The 15,899-nt window shown below is 40.0% G+C and overlaps 1 protein-coding gene across 2 annotated transcripts in view; it reads right to left on the minus strand.

Annotated features, from left to right (window-relative positions):
- The window catches only part of WDR70 (WD repeat domain 70), a 237,968-nt gene that overhangs the window by 11,917 nt on the left and 210,152 nt on the right, over positions 1–15,899 (minus strand). For both annotated transcript variants that reach the window (XM_074328991.1, XM_019737298.2), the window contains 4 exons: positions 11,825–11,925; positions 10,160–10,239; positions 8,050–8,166; positions 5,863–6,025 (listed from right to left, as the gene is read on the minus strand). In XM_074328991.1, coding sequence (XP_074185092.1) covers positions 5,863–6,025; positions 8,050–8,166; positions 10,160–10,239; positions 11,825–11,925 — 461 coding nt within the window. The remainder of the gene's footprint in view (positions 1–5,862; positions 6,026–8,049; positions 8,167–10,159; positions 10,240–11,824; positions 11,926–15,899) is intronic.

Here is a 15,899-nt window from a genome sequence, read left to right on the forward strand (position 1 = left end):
AATTTGTTACGGTGGCCACCAGAAATGAATACACCTACCTCACTCCTTTCACTAAAATAATTCCAGGTGAATCAAAGATTTAACTCTTTAAAAAATATATTAAATAGAAAGAGGGGGTGGGAATTTGAAAAACAACCTTGTGAAGTGAAATAAGTCAGACACAGAAAGACAAATACTGTATGCTCTCTCTCTTATATGTGGGACCAAAATAAATAAATACATAACCAAGTTCACAGATACAGAGAACAGATTGGTGGTTGCCAGAGAAGGGGTATAGGGAGAGGGAAAAATGGGTGAAGTGGGTGAAAAAGGAAAAAAAAATTATTAAAGACTAATCTTAGTGGAGGCCTCCCTAACTGAAAAAAATACCCAAGAAAGAAAAAATGTTTAAAACTGACTATATTAAAATAAAGTTTTTTTCCACATGGGAAAAATGTCACAAAGAAAGTAAAATAAAAATGACTGACTGAGAGAAATATTTGCAATATATGCCATACAAAAGGTTAAAATCCTTAATATAAAGAACTCTTACAAATCAATAAGAAAAATACCAGTCAACCAATAGACAAATGGGCAAAAGACAAAAGTTCACAGGAAAAAAGGATTTTAACATATGAAAAAAAATGCTTAAAAATGTAAATGTAAACTAGAGTGGAATACAAGTTTTCATCTATCAGAATGGAAAAGATAAAAGTAACAAGGATGAGGGAAGGAGACACTGGTACACTGGGTAAGTTGGTTAAAAAGTCTCTTTGGAGGAAAACTGGGCACTTCTATATAAATTTACAATGCAAATACCCTTTGACTTGGTAATGCTATTTCTAGAAGTTTTGCACATGTGGGCAAATATGTATATGTCCAAAGACATTAATTTCAGTATTGTTTATGAAAGCAAAAGAGAGAAAATACTGCAAATGTCCTTCAATAGGGTGTTATTGTCTTAGAAAAGTATAAGACATCCGTCAATGGAAAATATCAAGAAAGTATAAAGAATGAGGCAGATGTGGATATGTCCCGTGGGATCTGGTCCGGTCTCTTAAGTAAAAAACCAACCAATAAACAAACAAACAAATCAGCTCATGAGATATGCTACATACCTTTTTTCTCTTTTAACAATGAATGTATCTACACACATATCTACTCATTTATACATGGACTCTCTCTGGCAGGAAATACAAGATCCTGTCAGTAGTGGTTATCACTAAGTAGTAAAATGAAGAAACTGGGTGTTAAAGTGAAAGAGAGGCTTCCAAATTTCCATTTTCTACCCTTTAGCACTGCTGGATTTTTTTTTTCCCCACTGAGTACATGCATCAAGTCTGCCAATTAAGTTCACGAACTTGCTGCAACAATGTTGCTAACCTTCTTTGATATCAGAGGGGTTATTCATTATGAATTTGTACCAACTACATAAACAGTTAACCAAGTTTACTATTTGGAAGTGCTGAAAAGGCTGCGTGAAAAAGTTAGACGACCTGAACTTTCTGCCAACAATTCATGGCTCTTGCATCACGACAATGCACCAGCTCACAGGGCACTGTCTGTGAGGGGGGTTTTAGCCAGCAAACAAATAAGTGTATTGGAACACCCTCCCTACTCACCTGATCTGGCCCCCAATGACTTCTTTCTTTACCTGAAGACAAAGGAAATTTTGAAAGGAAGACATTTTGATGACATTCAGGACATCAAGGGTAATACGACCACAGCTCTGATGGCCATTCCGGAAAAAGAGTTCCAAAATTGCTTTGAAGGGTGGACTAGGCGCTGGCGTCGGTGCATAGCTTCCCAAGGGGAGTGCTTTGAAGGTGACCGTAGTGATACTCAGTAATGAGGTATGTAGCACTTTTTCTAGAATGAGTTTGCAGACTTAATTGTCTGACCTCATATTACTTAAAATCTCAGACATGAAAATTTCATACTGAGTTTAAGTCTGATCCTCTATCAAAATAATTAGTTGTTAGAAGTTGGAACAATAACCTGCAAATTCTAAAGCCAGATTCCTGGCCTGGGTTCTAACAATGACTTGATATCCAGCAGGTTCTAAGTTATCTTCTTAGTGTCTCATTTTCTTTAATAGTAAGTTAGATCTTTGACATTAGCAAAATTATATATTGCTATTACCAGTCGATAATCAGCAAACAGTATTATTTCAATATTGTGGAAACACCTCAATGATTTACTTCGTGTGTAAACATATGCATCTATGTGGAGCAGTTCACTCTCAAAATGATGCTATGTTTAGCAAATTTTAAACCATGGCTCTGTTTATGCTTCTTTCCTCAGCTAATTTTTGGTATGTTTCTAACCAAGTTTTTTGACGTATAATAACAGAAAATAACTACTCCATTAAAAACAGAAGTGTCAACAGAGGCATAATCTATAAGCTTATCTGACTGCCAATGATGTGGTAATACAGCTTGCACACACACACAAACACACCAATTCTATACAAATGAAGGCAAAATGCACACTATTTAGCTGGCCAGCCTTGAGATGACCCTCGTAGCTGTTGTAATATTATCCAACTAGTTGTTCAGAGATGTTCCATCTGTACGGTCTGGTTATGAATACACGTTGTGAGCGGCCGCCATTGACATTACACAGTCAAGTCAACACATGTAGCAGAGGATTCAGTGCTCCCCACAGGTGCCCCCCAATGCCGTTAGCAGATTTGTGCGGGTTGCTTTCACTCACAGCAGCAGCATCTCTCTCTCTTTGTCAGAGGGCTGTCAGCTGGTAGCTAAAGCCCTGGAGAGCTGGGGTGCCTACAAATGTCTCCCCAATTCCATCTCCAGCCATTACCAATGAGCAACAGTACAAACACTCCAGTTACTGAGCCTCAGACCAGGGTATCCAGGGCTACCCTACGGACGGAGCCAAAGTGACCCTTCCTGGGACTCTGCTTAGCACTGTACCCTTGCTTGGCTCCATAACACTTCTCCATTCCCCTGCTGATTTCCTCTGGGAACACTTTCTAATAAGCCACCTTTACAAGACTTTATTTCAGGGTCTGTTTCAAAGGAAACCAGGCTAAGACAATGTGTTTTTCTTTTATGCAAAATAGCTTGTAAGGATTAGCAGATAGTGGACTGATATCCATATATCATGTAAGTTGAAGTAGTTCATAAGGGATTTTTTCCTCATATTAATGTTTTGAAAAGTGATCAGGGTCCAGATTTTTAATAATTGAAGAGAAAGCTTTAGCGATACCTGAAGACGTCAAGAAAACTGAATACACTTCCAACAATACAAAAATACATACACATGCTCAAATTTACTCACTGAGGCATTGTTAGTAATTGCAAAATACTGAGAACAACTTAGATACACATACGTAGGAGAGTAGTTGAAAAAACTGTGGTATATCCATACAATGGAGTACTATGCGGCTGGGACAAACAACAAGAATGAGCTCTATGCACTGATGCAGAACATAGCATACTGCTAAGTGAAAAAAAGCAAAGCCCAAAAGAGTATTTACACCATGGCTACCCTTCATGCAAGAAAGAAGGGGATATCAGAAAATACATGTCTGTTTATTTGTGCGAAAGAAATACCAGAACGATAAGCCGTAAACTAAAGAGATTGGTTACCTATAGGGAGTAAGTGGGGAAAGGTCTGAAATGGGGTTGGGATGTGTTTGGAACAGGGGAGCAGGGATGAAGAGGGTGTGACACTTCTCTGAATATATCTATTTTAAAGTTCTGACTTCTAGCACTGAGGTAATATTTCATATCGTCTATACACACCCTAAATAAATAAATAAATAGAAAACAAACAGAATGTGAGGGAAGCCCAAAAAAAGGAACACTAACATATGAGCCTAACTACATTTCAAATAAATAACAAAATCACACTGACAGTGAAGAATAAAAGATCTAATCTACGTAACTTTGGCAAACAGTATCTTGACTAGATACTGTAAGGCTAAAAAAAAGACAAAAAGAACACAAATGCTGTAATCTAGTTAAAGCGTTTCTCATGGGGTGGGGTAGCAATTCTGAAATGACTTTATGTGTAGATTAGAATCGAACAAATAAATATATTGTAAATAGTGAGAGCTGGGTTTCTCACTATTAGAGAAAGCAGTTACAATACAGAAAGGGGGACAGGTTAAATGAGCCCTGTAGTACAGAACTGAAATCAGGGGCAGTCATTTATATAAATGGTTTTAAAATATAAACACGTATGTGTGCATATGCATAAGTTAGTGTACATACACACATGTCAGTTGAGAGCACCTAGAAGCAATGAAATTTAGTAGGAATGACTACATCTAGCACCAACTTCTTTGTTTCTAAACATCGTTCTCCAACCAAAGGAATCAGGGATCCTTGGGAAAGTGGTTGATTCTAGGACCAGGGCAAGAAAAACAAAGATGAGCCTCGTACATCTTGTGGTGCCAGAAAGTAAGGAAGGGTTCAAAAAATATAGTGACGTGTAAGAAGGCAGGAGCCATTCTGAAGGAGATTCTATTGGCCAAAGCTGGAATGACGTGAGTAACAAACTAAATAATGATAGTATTGGATTTTAACCCATAGATTAAAGCAAATGTTTTTAAAGTCCATACTGATATAAAATATACTTGAAAAATAAATTTGACAAAAAAGGAAGAAGGAACATTTCTTCCTTACAGTAGAATTCCGATTAAAAAATGCAGAGGAAAACAGTGGAACAGAAAATCACCATTAGGCAAGCACCATAGTGATAACCGTTACAAGCAAATATACCCATGGATGATAAAATTAGAGAGCAAAGTTTAAGGAAAGACAGGATTTGCCTAGTCTTAAAATATCACCCTCCAAGAAATTTCTTAATTCAGAAATGCAGTGATAGTAGCTGTCACGTGGAGAAACTTGGCAGATATCACCTTAATCAGGTGATCAAAGTCAGCATCACCAGTCGTAAGACACAGCGACGTGAAGCCCTTGATATGATGCACTAAGAAGGATACATCACTCCTGTGTTATTTTTGCCAAAAATGCATAGTTTCATTTCAATCATGAGAAAATATCATACAAACCCAACCTGAGGGAAAGTATACAAAATAACAGACCAATGTTCACTGAAAGCGACAAGGTCATGAAAGACTGAGAAACTGTTATGACTGAAGGAGACAAAAGAGCAACAACTAAATGCAACTTGGGATTCTGGAAAGGGTCCCCGAATGGAGAAAGGATGTTGGTGGGAAAACTTGGGAAAATCAAATGAGGTCTGTAGCTTAGTTAACTATTGCATAACTGTTAATTTTGTGTTGTTGCTAATTAATCGTACAATGGTTATGTGAGATGTTAACATTAGGGGAAGCTGGGTGAAGAGTATACATGAATTCTCTGTACTGTTTTCATAACTAAGTCTAATTTCATTAGTGTAAATGCAGCTAGGTTAGGAAACACTAAATGTTCGTCCATGTTAAGCTATTTAAAGGAATCTGAGCAGGCAGGCTCTACTCTGCCTGTATAAGTGTTACTTAGATGTAAAGCTCTACAAGTAAAAGTTAGTCCTCAATAACAGACCTTCGAACTCCTCCCCTTCATTTGCTTTTAACCGTGCTCAACTAAGACAAAGCATATGGGCAGTGATTTTTTGTGGTTTTTTAATCATAGGCAGAATGGGCTTCACATAATTAATGGTTTACACTAGGCTGGCACTCTAATGGAATTGGCATAGTTTAAAAATTCACCATTGTAGAGTTCTAAGATACAAACAAGTAGGTTTCAGAACTATGGGTACCTGGCCTATTTTTCATGCTCAAGAAGAAAGTAAGACATGGAGAAGTTAGAGCCTCAAAGCTGCTATTGTTACGTCCTTCCCAATTCATTGAACATAATAATTTTCTAGTTTAAAAGGCTGCTTCCTTACTTGGAATATGCTGGAGAAACCCAGTACGGATTGTCTTCAGCGGCTTTGGCATGGCGCAAAATGGCCTCCCGGGGATTGCTGTCATCGGTCTTGTCCAAAGCAATGTTCTTCACGATGTATGATGACAGAGTGCCCCCATGGGTTCCAACCCGGCCGCCACGGCCTGTTTCAAAGGAAAAGCCCCAAATCAGAGACGGCATGAGCGTCACAACATACGAGTATACTGCGTGCACACTGTACTTATCTGACAAGGCTGAGAATCCATTCCTCAGTGCTAGCTTCCAAGGCGGCTGGTTAGAGGAATGGCAGAGCGGGGCCAGCGCTTCAGGTATACCCGCTCTTTGTCATTCCCTACAGAATCACCGTCTTGAGCATGCTGGGGCTTCCTCAGACTTGGTTGAAGCACACAAATCTCAAGAGCACTTGCGTATGGTCACTTCAGCTTTCATTTATGATAATCACAACCACAGTAGGAAACCACTAAACCTCAACTCCCCCGTAACATTTTTACATAGAAAGAGACATTTTTGTTATCTATTAGTCGCTTAATTTACATAATGATACCAATATAGGAAGAATTACAAATACTTTGTCATGTATATACCTTAAAATATTCCTCCGGCATGATCATTTGAAATTTAATTAATAAAAATAACCAATATTCGTTAGATGCTATTTTATCTAGGGTCTTACCATCTTCCAAGTAACTTGTAGGAGAGAAAACAAATAAGCTACACACACTGATTCACATTATTTTTCTGTACTGTAATTGCTCTAATGGACAGGAAGGGGAGGGGTTTGTTCCCCAAAGATCCCCAACATGCCTGGTCCTCAAAAATGTTAAGACTTTTTAGGAAGATTGAAAAACCAAACCAAACCACATAAAAAGCCAAATTGCACTAAAAGATTAACTTTATAAATCAAAATATGAAGAGACTAAATAAGGCAGGAAATAATTAACTGCCAAAGAATTTGTATGGCCAGTAATTATTACAATACTTAGAGAAAGGAGAGAGCTCTTCAGTCTGAGGTGGCTAAGGGGGTATTTAGGAAGAGATTAATCCAATTTGGGAAACCTCAGAAGACAGAGAAGGTTATTTTCAAAAAGCAGAATGGTTTAAGTACAAAAGTTTAGAAAGGAAAATTCAACGGGCATTTGGGGGGCAGGAGTCATATCTGAAAATCGGAGTAGGAGAGAAGGGAGGTGTAAAGCTCAAAAGTGGTTAGAGTCAGACTGCAGGCAATTTTGAATCTCTGGAAACGCAACCAGACCATGGGAAGCTTATGAAGTTTGGAGGATAGCAGCAGTATGAATGCTACAGAAGTTAGGAATAAAAGTTGTGCGTAAGATGAACGCAGGCAGGGTGGGGAGGAGAATGACTTGAGATAAGGCGCCTAGTTAGAAGGGTTTTTCAACAATATAGGCCAAGATACTGTTTAGGAACTTTGATTAGGATGGTGGCAGAGCAAATGTACAAGAAATGAGACTGATACGGGAAATGTTTTCAGTGCTGAAGGGGCAGGCCAAACAGATATGTAGGCCCACAACTCAGGTTCAGATGAAGAATCAAGTCAAACGGTGTAGGCTTGTGAGCCCAGGACAAAAGGAAACGACACAGGTGATAAGATAAAATGGGTTTCTAGTAAAAGTATGTGCTGCACTATAGCCAATGCCGCCTTGCTTTCTCCTGGCACCGATTTTCTCAAAAACTCTAAGGACTTTTATTCATATGCTATGGAAATGGGCAGCTCCATTTTACCAACTCAGAACGAAATGATGGCCATTTTCTACCTTGTGTGAAACCTAATCGAGACTGGATTCTGGTCAAAGAACCCAATGCTGCACATTAAGCCAACACTGAGATCAGTGGTTTTAACACTGGGTTCCCAGGAGGCCCGGAGTTCCACTGAGGTCACCTAAAGCGCTCAAGTGGGACACCGAACAGAAAGGGCTCTTTACATCAACACAGCAGCTCCACTTTTATCGGTTTTACGCACTGGGATTCTGCATTGTATATTTAAGCAAAAAAATTTCTGATGCTAAAAGGAAAATGTTTGAAAATCCCTTTTTAGTAACATCTCTGTGAAGACAACGAAGCATCCTGGCCCCAAAGATCTTCCCCATGCTACACCAATCACCCCCTCGTGCCCCTCCATCCCTTCTGCAGGTCACTAGACCACAGTCACCTGGGCCTGCCACAGGAGGTTCGGGCTTGTGAGACTTCAGGGGATCCAGTCTGTCCTTCTCCAGCTGTTTCCTTGTACTCCTTTGGCGGGGCTCACGGAACATAGGCAAGGCATGAGCTACGAGAAGTCACATTTGAAAAATTTCATTATAATAATAACCCTTCCATCCAAAAACATAGCTGAAGCATGACTAACCAACAGATGAAATGGAAGTCATAATGACAGCCTTCCTCTAATAATAAAAGACAGTCTTACTGTAACCAATTAGCCAATTTTGTTTGAGACCAGGCTCATTGTTCACCTCTCCTGGCAACCAGTGGCACTCAGGAAATACCGTCAAATAATGTCACGGAAAGATTGGTGAGGCTCCCCATTTCCCAAACCATGGGCAGCAGTTAAACTTAATTTCTGTGGTTTTGAAAAGATACACTCCATGGGACTTCCTCTTCTTTTTTCTTATAGGACCCAAACGTGAATCATGCCAACAGCTTGCCTGTCAGCCCTGAAGTTTCCTCAGATGCCTCATAAACACTGGAATCACTTCACACGTTTCTGAAATGTGACCACCTCTCAGGAGGAGTTGACAACACTGAGTAACCGGAAGGGAGGAGCACTTATCCCGCTGAAACTGGGATAAAGGTTGCCCTGAATGCTCGGAGGTGCCTACATGCCCTGACGTGGTCACTTAGTCCTACTTCTATATGGTAGACAAAACAAAAGAATTCAAAATCAAAGCAATATTTGTCTAATTACTATTGCTTGTTTACTCAGTGTCAGAATTAAATTTCAGAATATAAGAGAGGATATTAATTTAAAAGGGAAACTGATATTCAGGGAGGCGAAAGGGAGAAAATTTTGGGAGGAGAATTAAATATCTCTTTTTTTTAAAACCAAAAGACGTACGACAATAATTTCTTTGGATGCTTACATGTAGATCAAAACCCCCTTTACAAGGGAAAACTATTTCCAGGGGACTGGGTGAGGAAGGTAAAGAAATAATAAGAGTTTAAAAGGAACTTATAATATGATTGATAGAAATGTCTGTAACACCTCAAAACCGTTTCCAGTATCCCCTACCCTCTACCCCAACAGCTAGCCTTGGGCCAGGACCGTATCACTCACCAGTGAAACATGCCTGCTGTGAGTCAGGGGAGCTGAGAAACACAGCCTCCCGTCACTCTATCGGGCAACACGACACAACAGTATTTTTAGGAGGGGGAAAAATAGCTTTTCACTTCAAACGACTGGAGGAATTTAAGTAGGCCGCGTGTAATTACATGAGCTAGACTGGTTATGACACCGACTTTAACACTTCTACTCTTGCAAAAAGTGTCACTGGATCTCTTTACTGATCATAAGTTCCAAGGGAGTTGGTCTTATATGAGACCCACCACCAGGGAGAAAACCCAGCAGTACAGCGCCCCCTGGGCTCTAGACGAGACACTGTCCACGGGGGCATCTGCTAATGACAGTTCCTATAGTACCCAAGATTTCCTTTCTAGACGCGACCCGAAAGGAGTCTGCGACTATGGCTCTGGGGAAAAAAATCTGCCAGATTAATGAGGTTGTGTGACAGACCCAAGAGAAACTGCTCTGTCCTGGTAAGATTCCTGATCATACCCCAGGTAGTTAATTTTGTATCTAAATACCCCTGATCCGTCTATCACATGGTCCCAGAATGTCGGAGGGAGCTAAAGGAGACCCCAGTCTCCTCCCTCCCCTGATAAAGTTCAGTTGTTCAATATCACACTGCTAATGAGTAATTGAACTAGACAAATCCAGGTCTCCTGATTCCAAGACCAGCACTTTTTCTTGTTTATTCTTAGAACAGATTGTTATTCTTTAAAAGGCTGCTATGGAGTAATGCATTAGGCTCAAATAGGCTTTTCCGTTTTGGGTTGAAAGTTACATGAAATAACTGTCTCTGTGATGAGTCACAGAAGCTAACGGGGTTAGCTGTCACATGACTCACAGTCCTGTCCACATTAATGGGACATTTTGTAATATTTGCCGAACTCTGAGGCCTTCTCCTGTCGCCAAAGCCATGAGATCAATGCCACACTAACGCAGAAAAGAGATGTAGGATGCGGTGACCGCGGTAACAACTTACGGGTGATGATGTAGTCCTGGGTGAGAGTCTCAGCTTGTTTTGCCTTCCGCTGGGTTTTAACCACGCATAATTTTGCTCCCCTAAGGAGGGTAAAAGCATATTATTTTCTTTACTTGGTCTTAGAAACAGAAAGTCTATGTTGAAACCATCAGAAACTTTCAGGAACACACTGTGCACACCATCTCATCAAGTCCTTGACTTTCTAAGGGATGGTAACATATGGAGCCCTCAGTGATGAGATTAAACATATGGGAAGCAAGTCTGACAGTCAGTGGTTACTACTGAGTGAAAGGGTTGGAGAGGTAACTGGGCAGCAGAAGGCTGGTTTAAAAAATTATGCAAATAAAAATCTCAAAGAGATATTGATAACACTAATCAACCTTCTTACTCTAACGGTCAGAGGGTTCAAATTTTAGTTTGTGTCCCAGATGAAAGCAATCTGGGTGGTCTACAAGTGGCATTTGTGCACATCTTAAATACAAGTGTCTGGAACTGAGTTGGCTTGGCAGTGTTGCCAAGGGGCTACAGCCCAAGAATGTGTGGAATTAACCAAAAGGGTGCTTAGAACATTTTACTTCTCCTTAGTTATCCCTTTCAGGAAAAGCAAATATAAATAAGCAAATTTCTTAAAGATTCCAAGGATAGTGCTTTCTAAATGTGTGCTATCAGATGGTGTTCATCGTTTTCTCAAGTCAAACAGACTCCCTCTCATACTAATTATATCAGCATTTTTAATTTCTTCATTAAAAAAGAAATAAAAACCTATTTGTTCTTAAATACCACAATATGTAACTTTATTTTATAGGGCAAGGGTTCCAACCTTAGTCCAGAAAGTTCTGAAGGAAGACAGGGCCGGTTGCTTCCATTCAAAACCAAATTATGGTTAATGAATACTCATTAATAAAGGATGGGTTTTCTTTCCCAGTAAGGATATGGGATCTCAAAACAGGATTATGGGGGGTCCCATGGAATTTAGCATGTGAATTTTAATACTAGCTAACCAAGGCCTCCTCTAAAGAAAGAGCTAACCAATCACTGTACCCTAACAGAGAAAAACAAAACCATCCTTTTGTGGGTGGTGACACACATGCATCTTTGTGCCCAAGGAAAATGGAAATAACTGTGGGACTGACTGAGCTTCTAGTGAAGTTTTCTGACCTTTGAAACACATTGCTATGCTTTCGTTTGGCGTTTGGGGTGGGCATGGGGTTACAAGGGGAAAGTATTTGTGCTGTCCCCTTCTGCTGGCAGAGAACCACCCTGCCAAACATCCAACTAGTATCTGATAAAAGGCCAAACAGACTAGCCGTTTCCATTCGTGTAAGTGGTTAGTTCCCTGCTTTGTTAATCCCTTACATGCATCACGGCTAATGCCACTGTCCAGGGTGGTATGCAAAGTAGGAAGACTTACCCCCACTTGCACTCAACGTTTCAGCTAAAGAACTGCAAATCCCCAGGAAACTTTCACTTTGAATTCTCTATGGATCAAGGGTGATATCCAAATCCTCTTTAAAGCACAATACTAAAAGTTTGAGGCTTTACTCTAGGCAGCTGCATTTTCCAAAACGGTGGATCCCCATCAAAGAAGGAAATAAATAAAAGCACAGTGAAAAAAAAAAGCCAGTTGCTGTCATCCATCTAAAACAGGCAATTCTTCTGAAATACCTCTGACTCTTGTTGGGGTCGTAATAGACTTTAGCCAGTCCATTTCCAGTTCCCACCATGATCTGATTCAGCTTTGGATGCCACAGGCAGCGGACCACACTCTGAAAAGGAAAGGCATGGCAATCAACTAAAGAGGCCAAGTAAAAATGGAAAAAATCCTGCTGGTACTTTGATGCCTGGTTTATTAAACTGAGTATCAACCTGATGGTTACCTGTAACTTTTAGATCATTTTCTTCTAAACCATAAGGTTCTATTCCTGAGGTTAAGTTCCATTCCACCACTTACTATCTGTGTGATACCCTATAAAAAGAAAAAAGATGTTCCCTTCCTAACATCCTTCTTCTCTGTTCCTGTCAGCCTTGAAACCACAGTCAGTCTTTCCCAGTTCCACTGCCATGTGAGACTGGCATCTTGGAATACTACACACACATAATTCAGTTCTGCTTACCACTGAAGGAAATTTAGATCTCAGTGTTTCTTGCATTTACACACACAATATGTCCCCGTGGACAGCAGATTGAGGCCAGGTGGTTACTGTTTTTAGTACACAGAGATCCAAATCTCATAAAGCTTTTTCAAGAACAACACATATTTGTAAGCATTGAATAATATCTCCCTACCTATGAGATAAACCAGCAGGACAATAGCAGAAGTAAAACAAAGATAAAGAATACGAAGATTTGACATTAGCCTCAATGAAAAGCTGTTTAAGAGAAGGTTCACTGGAAGTTATGATCCTCTGAATTCATTACTCATGAGGCAAGTCAGTGGTGCTCTAGGGTCAAAAAGAACCACAGAGTTCTGAGTGAGAACTACAACCTGGTTTTAATTTTTGTCTGCAGTAAGAGGGCAGAAGTGGGAGGGATGGCAGGGAGAGAATTAAGGGGAAAAAAGATGAGGCTAAAGTTGATTGGAAGAAACACCATGTGCTAGGTTCTGCGGATCTCACTGTGATGGAACAACAAATGAGTGGAAATATCAATTCAGTGTATTAACAACTTATCACGCACCAAGCCATGTGCGAGGACAAAGGAAAAAGGGTATAATTAGATACTGCGATTTTACATTCTAATAGTAAAACGAAAATCGTGGAATTTGTCTCTTAAATCTACCTTGGGTTGAATTTCTTTGGTTTCTTCTCCCTAACCATCCCACTCTTTTGTTAAGACAGAATATCTGAGAATCTCTGCAATTCCTTTTGATAGAAATTCTGGCTCCCAACTGACTGACAAAAAAGAAAAAAAAATGCCTATAGTTAAATGGCTACAAATCCTTCTCTGAGATAGCCGAGCAACAAAGGAGGAAATGTAAAAGAGTCTGCAAGACTCCTAATTCCTGTCTGATAATACTCTAGAAGAGTGGTTCTTAAACTCTGAATGATGGAAAGGATTGAGATATGCTGTTGAGAAAATCAGATCAGAATTGTTGTTTTCACTGTCAGTAGGGGGGAAATGAAATTAAAAGAGCAGGTTTTCACAATTTAGCTTTTCTTTCTAAAATTTTTCTCAAATCTATGGTGTCTGCTATTCAATGCCTGCTAGCAAGTGCTAAAAGATACACATACACACACACACACACACACACACACATATATATACATATATATGTATATATATATAAAATAGTGAGTGAATATTAATATTAACAGGAAAACTTGAACATCATAAATCGTATGTAGTTTGACTTCTTTGGGAGGGTTGTCACTGTTTCGTGCGTATGTTTGTGGGACCTACTTTATAATGCATGCATATATAAAAGTCACATTTTCTCCTAATAAAACTGTGCGTCACTGGTAAAATAAAATTAAGTATATCAATAGTTCAAAGACTGCTAAAGCACAGCCTGACTTGCATGTGCCCTGCTACTGAGACTAATTCGAGAATCATGCCTAGACCACTGGAAATTTCCAGATGGTCACGGCCAGATATATGGAAATATAAGAGTCAAAAACGTAACGTCACAACCCCTATCTAAAATAAGTTCATCCAAACCAATATTCATCTCCTTCAAGTCTTTGCTTAAATGTCATTGCTACTCAGATTGCTCTATTGAAAACAGTGTCCCACAATTCCCCTTACTTTGTTTTTTCTCTTTTTCACAGCAACATATCACCTTTTAACATAATCTATAATTCATTGTTAATTGTACTTATCATCTGCTTCCCCCACGAGAATGTATGTTCCACACAGGCAGAGATCTTGGTCTGGTTTGTGTGGCAACGTCTCCTGAGTGCCTACATTAGTTTCTGGTGCTCAGTAACTGTTTGCTGAAAGGATAAATTAAAAGTTGCAGTTGATCCAAGCCTAGATAGATTGCTTTGCGAAGCGGAGTTGGAGATAATTTTCAAGTTAAAATATTGCTATCTATGAGAAATAATTTTATTTGTCCAGATCATTATTATACTCAAGTATCCTATAGGTGCAGTAGGGTTAATTTCCTCTTAATGTGGTCCTAAGAAGAGGGATGTGCATGAACCAGAGAGCAAGAGAGTTAGTAAGAGGGGCTTCCAAGGGCCTTCGGAAATCTCAGCCACTCACAAATGACCCCAGGACAATCTTAAGGACATAGTATTAAAGTTCTTCTCCTCCTTGGTTCTCCAGAGGTCTGGCTAAGTCTAAGATTACTGGTTCTCAAATACGTTTTCAAGTGAGCAGGGTGCAGAATTGGAAAAGATCCACAATGTAGGCCTGGTAAATTCCAAGACACCCAGCCAAATCGGCAGTTTCCAGGGGAGCAGGTTACTGTTACTCTCTCCCTCTACGCTGAGGGTGTAAATGTTAGAGAGAGGCAACTGCCCAGGCCAACAGACCAATGTCTGATTGCTTTCCAGGGAGTCCAAGCTCAGGGCACTGCACCTCTATTCCTGGGCACATCCTTTACCCTCCAGAGCTTAGACACACACGTCTGGTCAGTGTAAGCACTCGTGGAGAAGCACATTTATACTCCTTTTCACAGGGACGCAAGCAGAAGGCAAATGAGACCCCTTGAACTAAACAGTCATTCCAGCGCTCCATCCTCTGTGGCAGTGAGTCACTAAAGCAACCAATGAGGGCCCTGCGAGAAGTTTGACTTAGGCAAAGAATACTTAAGGCTCAATTACCCTAAGACTAGTTATCCATCAAATACTACAGGGATTCCAAAACATGGAATGGAGAAACTGAATTCAAAGTCAAAGGTGGGTGGGCCTTTTTTGTTTATTAATATTTATTGTGTGTGTTTAGCTAACCTTTGTAAACTTTGCAGCTAATGCAGCTCCTCACTTTGTCCTGTCAAGGAAATGCATCTTATAGCAGAGAGCTGGCCATCTGCCAAACCAAACAATCCTGGAGACGGCGGCGAGGCTGGGGAACTAGCAGAGATGTGCCATGCTGCTAACTTGTCAAACAGACATACCGGGCTTTATTTAACAACAATGGGACGCGTGCCTGCTAGAAGCCCACGGACCTATCAGAAGACAGACAGCTATAACTACTTGAAAGAGTGTATTCACTCCGTCAACCATTCACCCAAGACTTCTTCCATGCTCTGTTCTCGAAGAGATGCTTCTGTGGCTGGGGGCTTGACACATTTAGACCTACAGATTACTGAGCCACACAGCAAACGAAGGGCAGAAAACGTATCTGAATCAAAGGACCAGAGAAGAATGGCATGATAAGATCTACAAGAATCAAAGCGAAAGCCTTCACATTATATGATGAGTTGCAAGTGGCAGCAGACCACTATAATGCAAAGAACGAGATTCTGAAGTTAGCCTGCATGTTTTAACATATGGATTTGCTTTAAATTGATACAGCACTTTATTCTTAATCTATCTCATCTTACCAAAACATGTGGGACCACTAATGGCTTCTTCTAGCTGCTTAAGCTAAACTCCATTTTAGCATAAAATTAGGTTTAGTCTTTTAAACCAAAGCCTACTTTCATTTTAGCATTATAATCTGACAGTGCGGAGTAAACCCGGATCTGCTCCCCAAAAGTATACAACTCTACCAGTAGCCACAGAGAGACCGGAGCTGGAGATCATAAGCAAGAGGACGAGAAGGAGTCACAAGACTTTTAATGTGTTCAACATAG

This window comes from Rhinolophus sinicus, linkage group LG03 (assembly GCF_036562045.2).
Source record: "Rhinolophus sinicus isolate RSC01 linkage group LG03, ASM3656204v1, whole genome shotgun sequence".
NCBI classification, from domain to species: domain Eukaryota; kingdom Metazoa; phylum Chordata; class Mammalia; order Chiroptera; family Rhinolophidae; genus Rhinolophus; species Rhinolophus sinicus.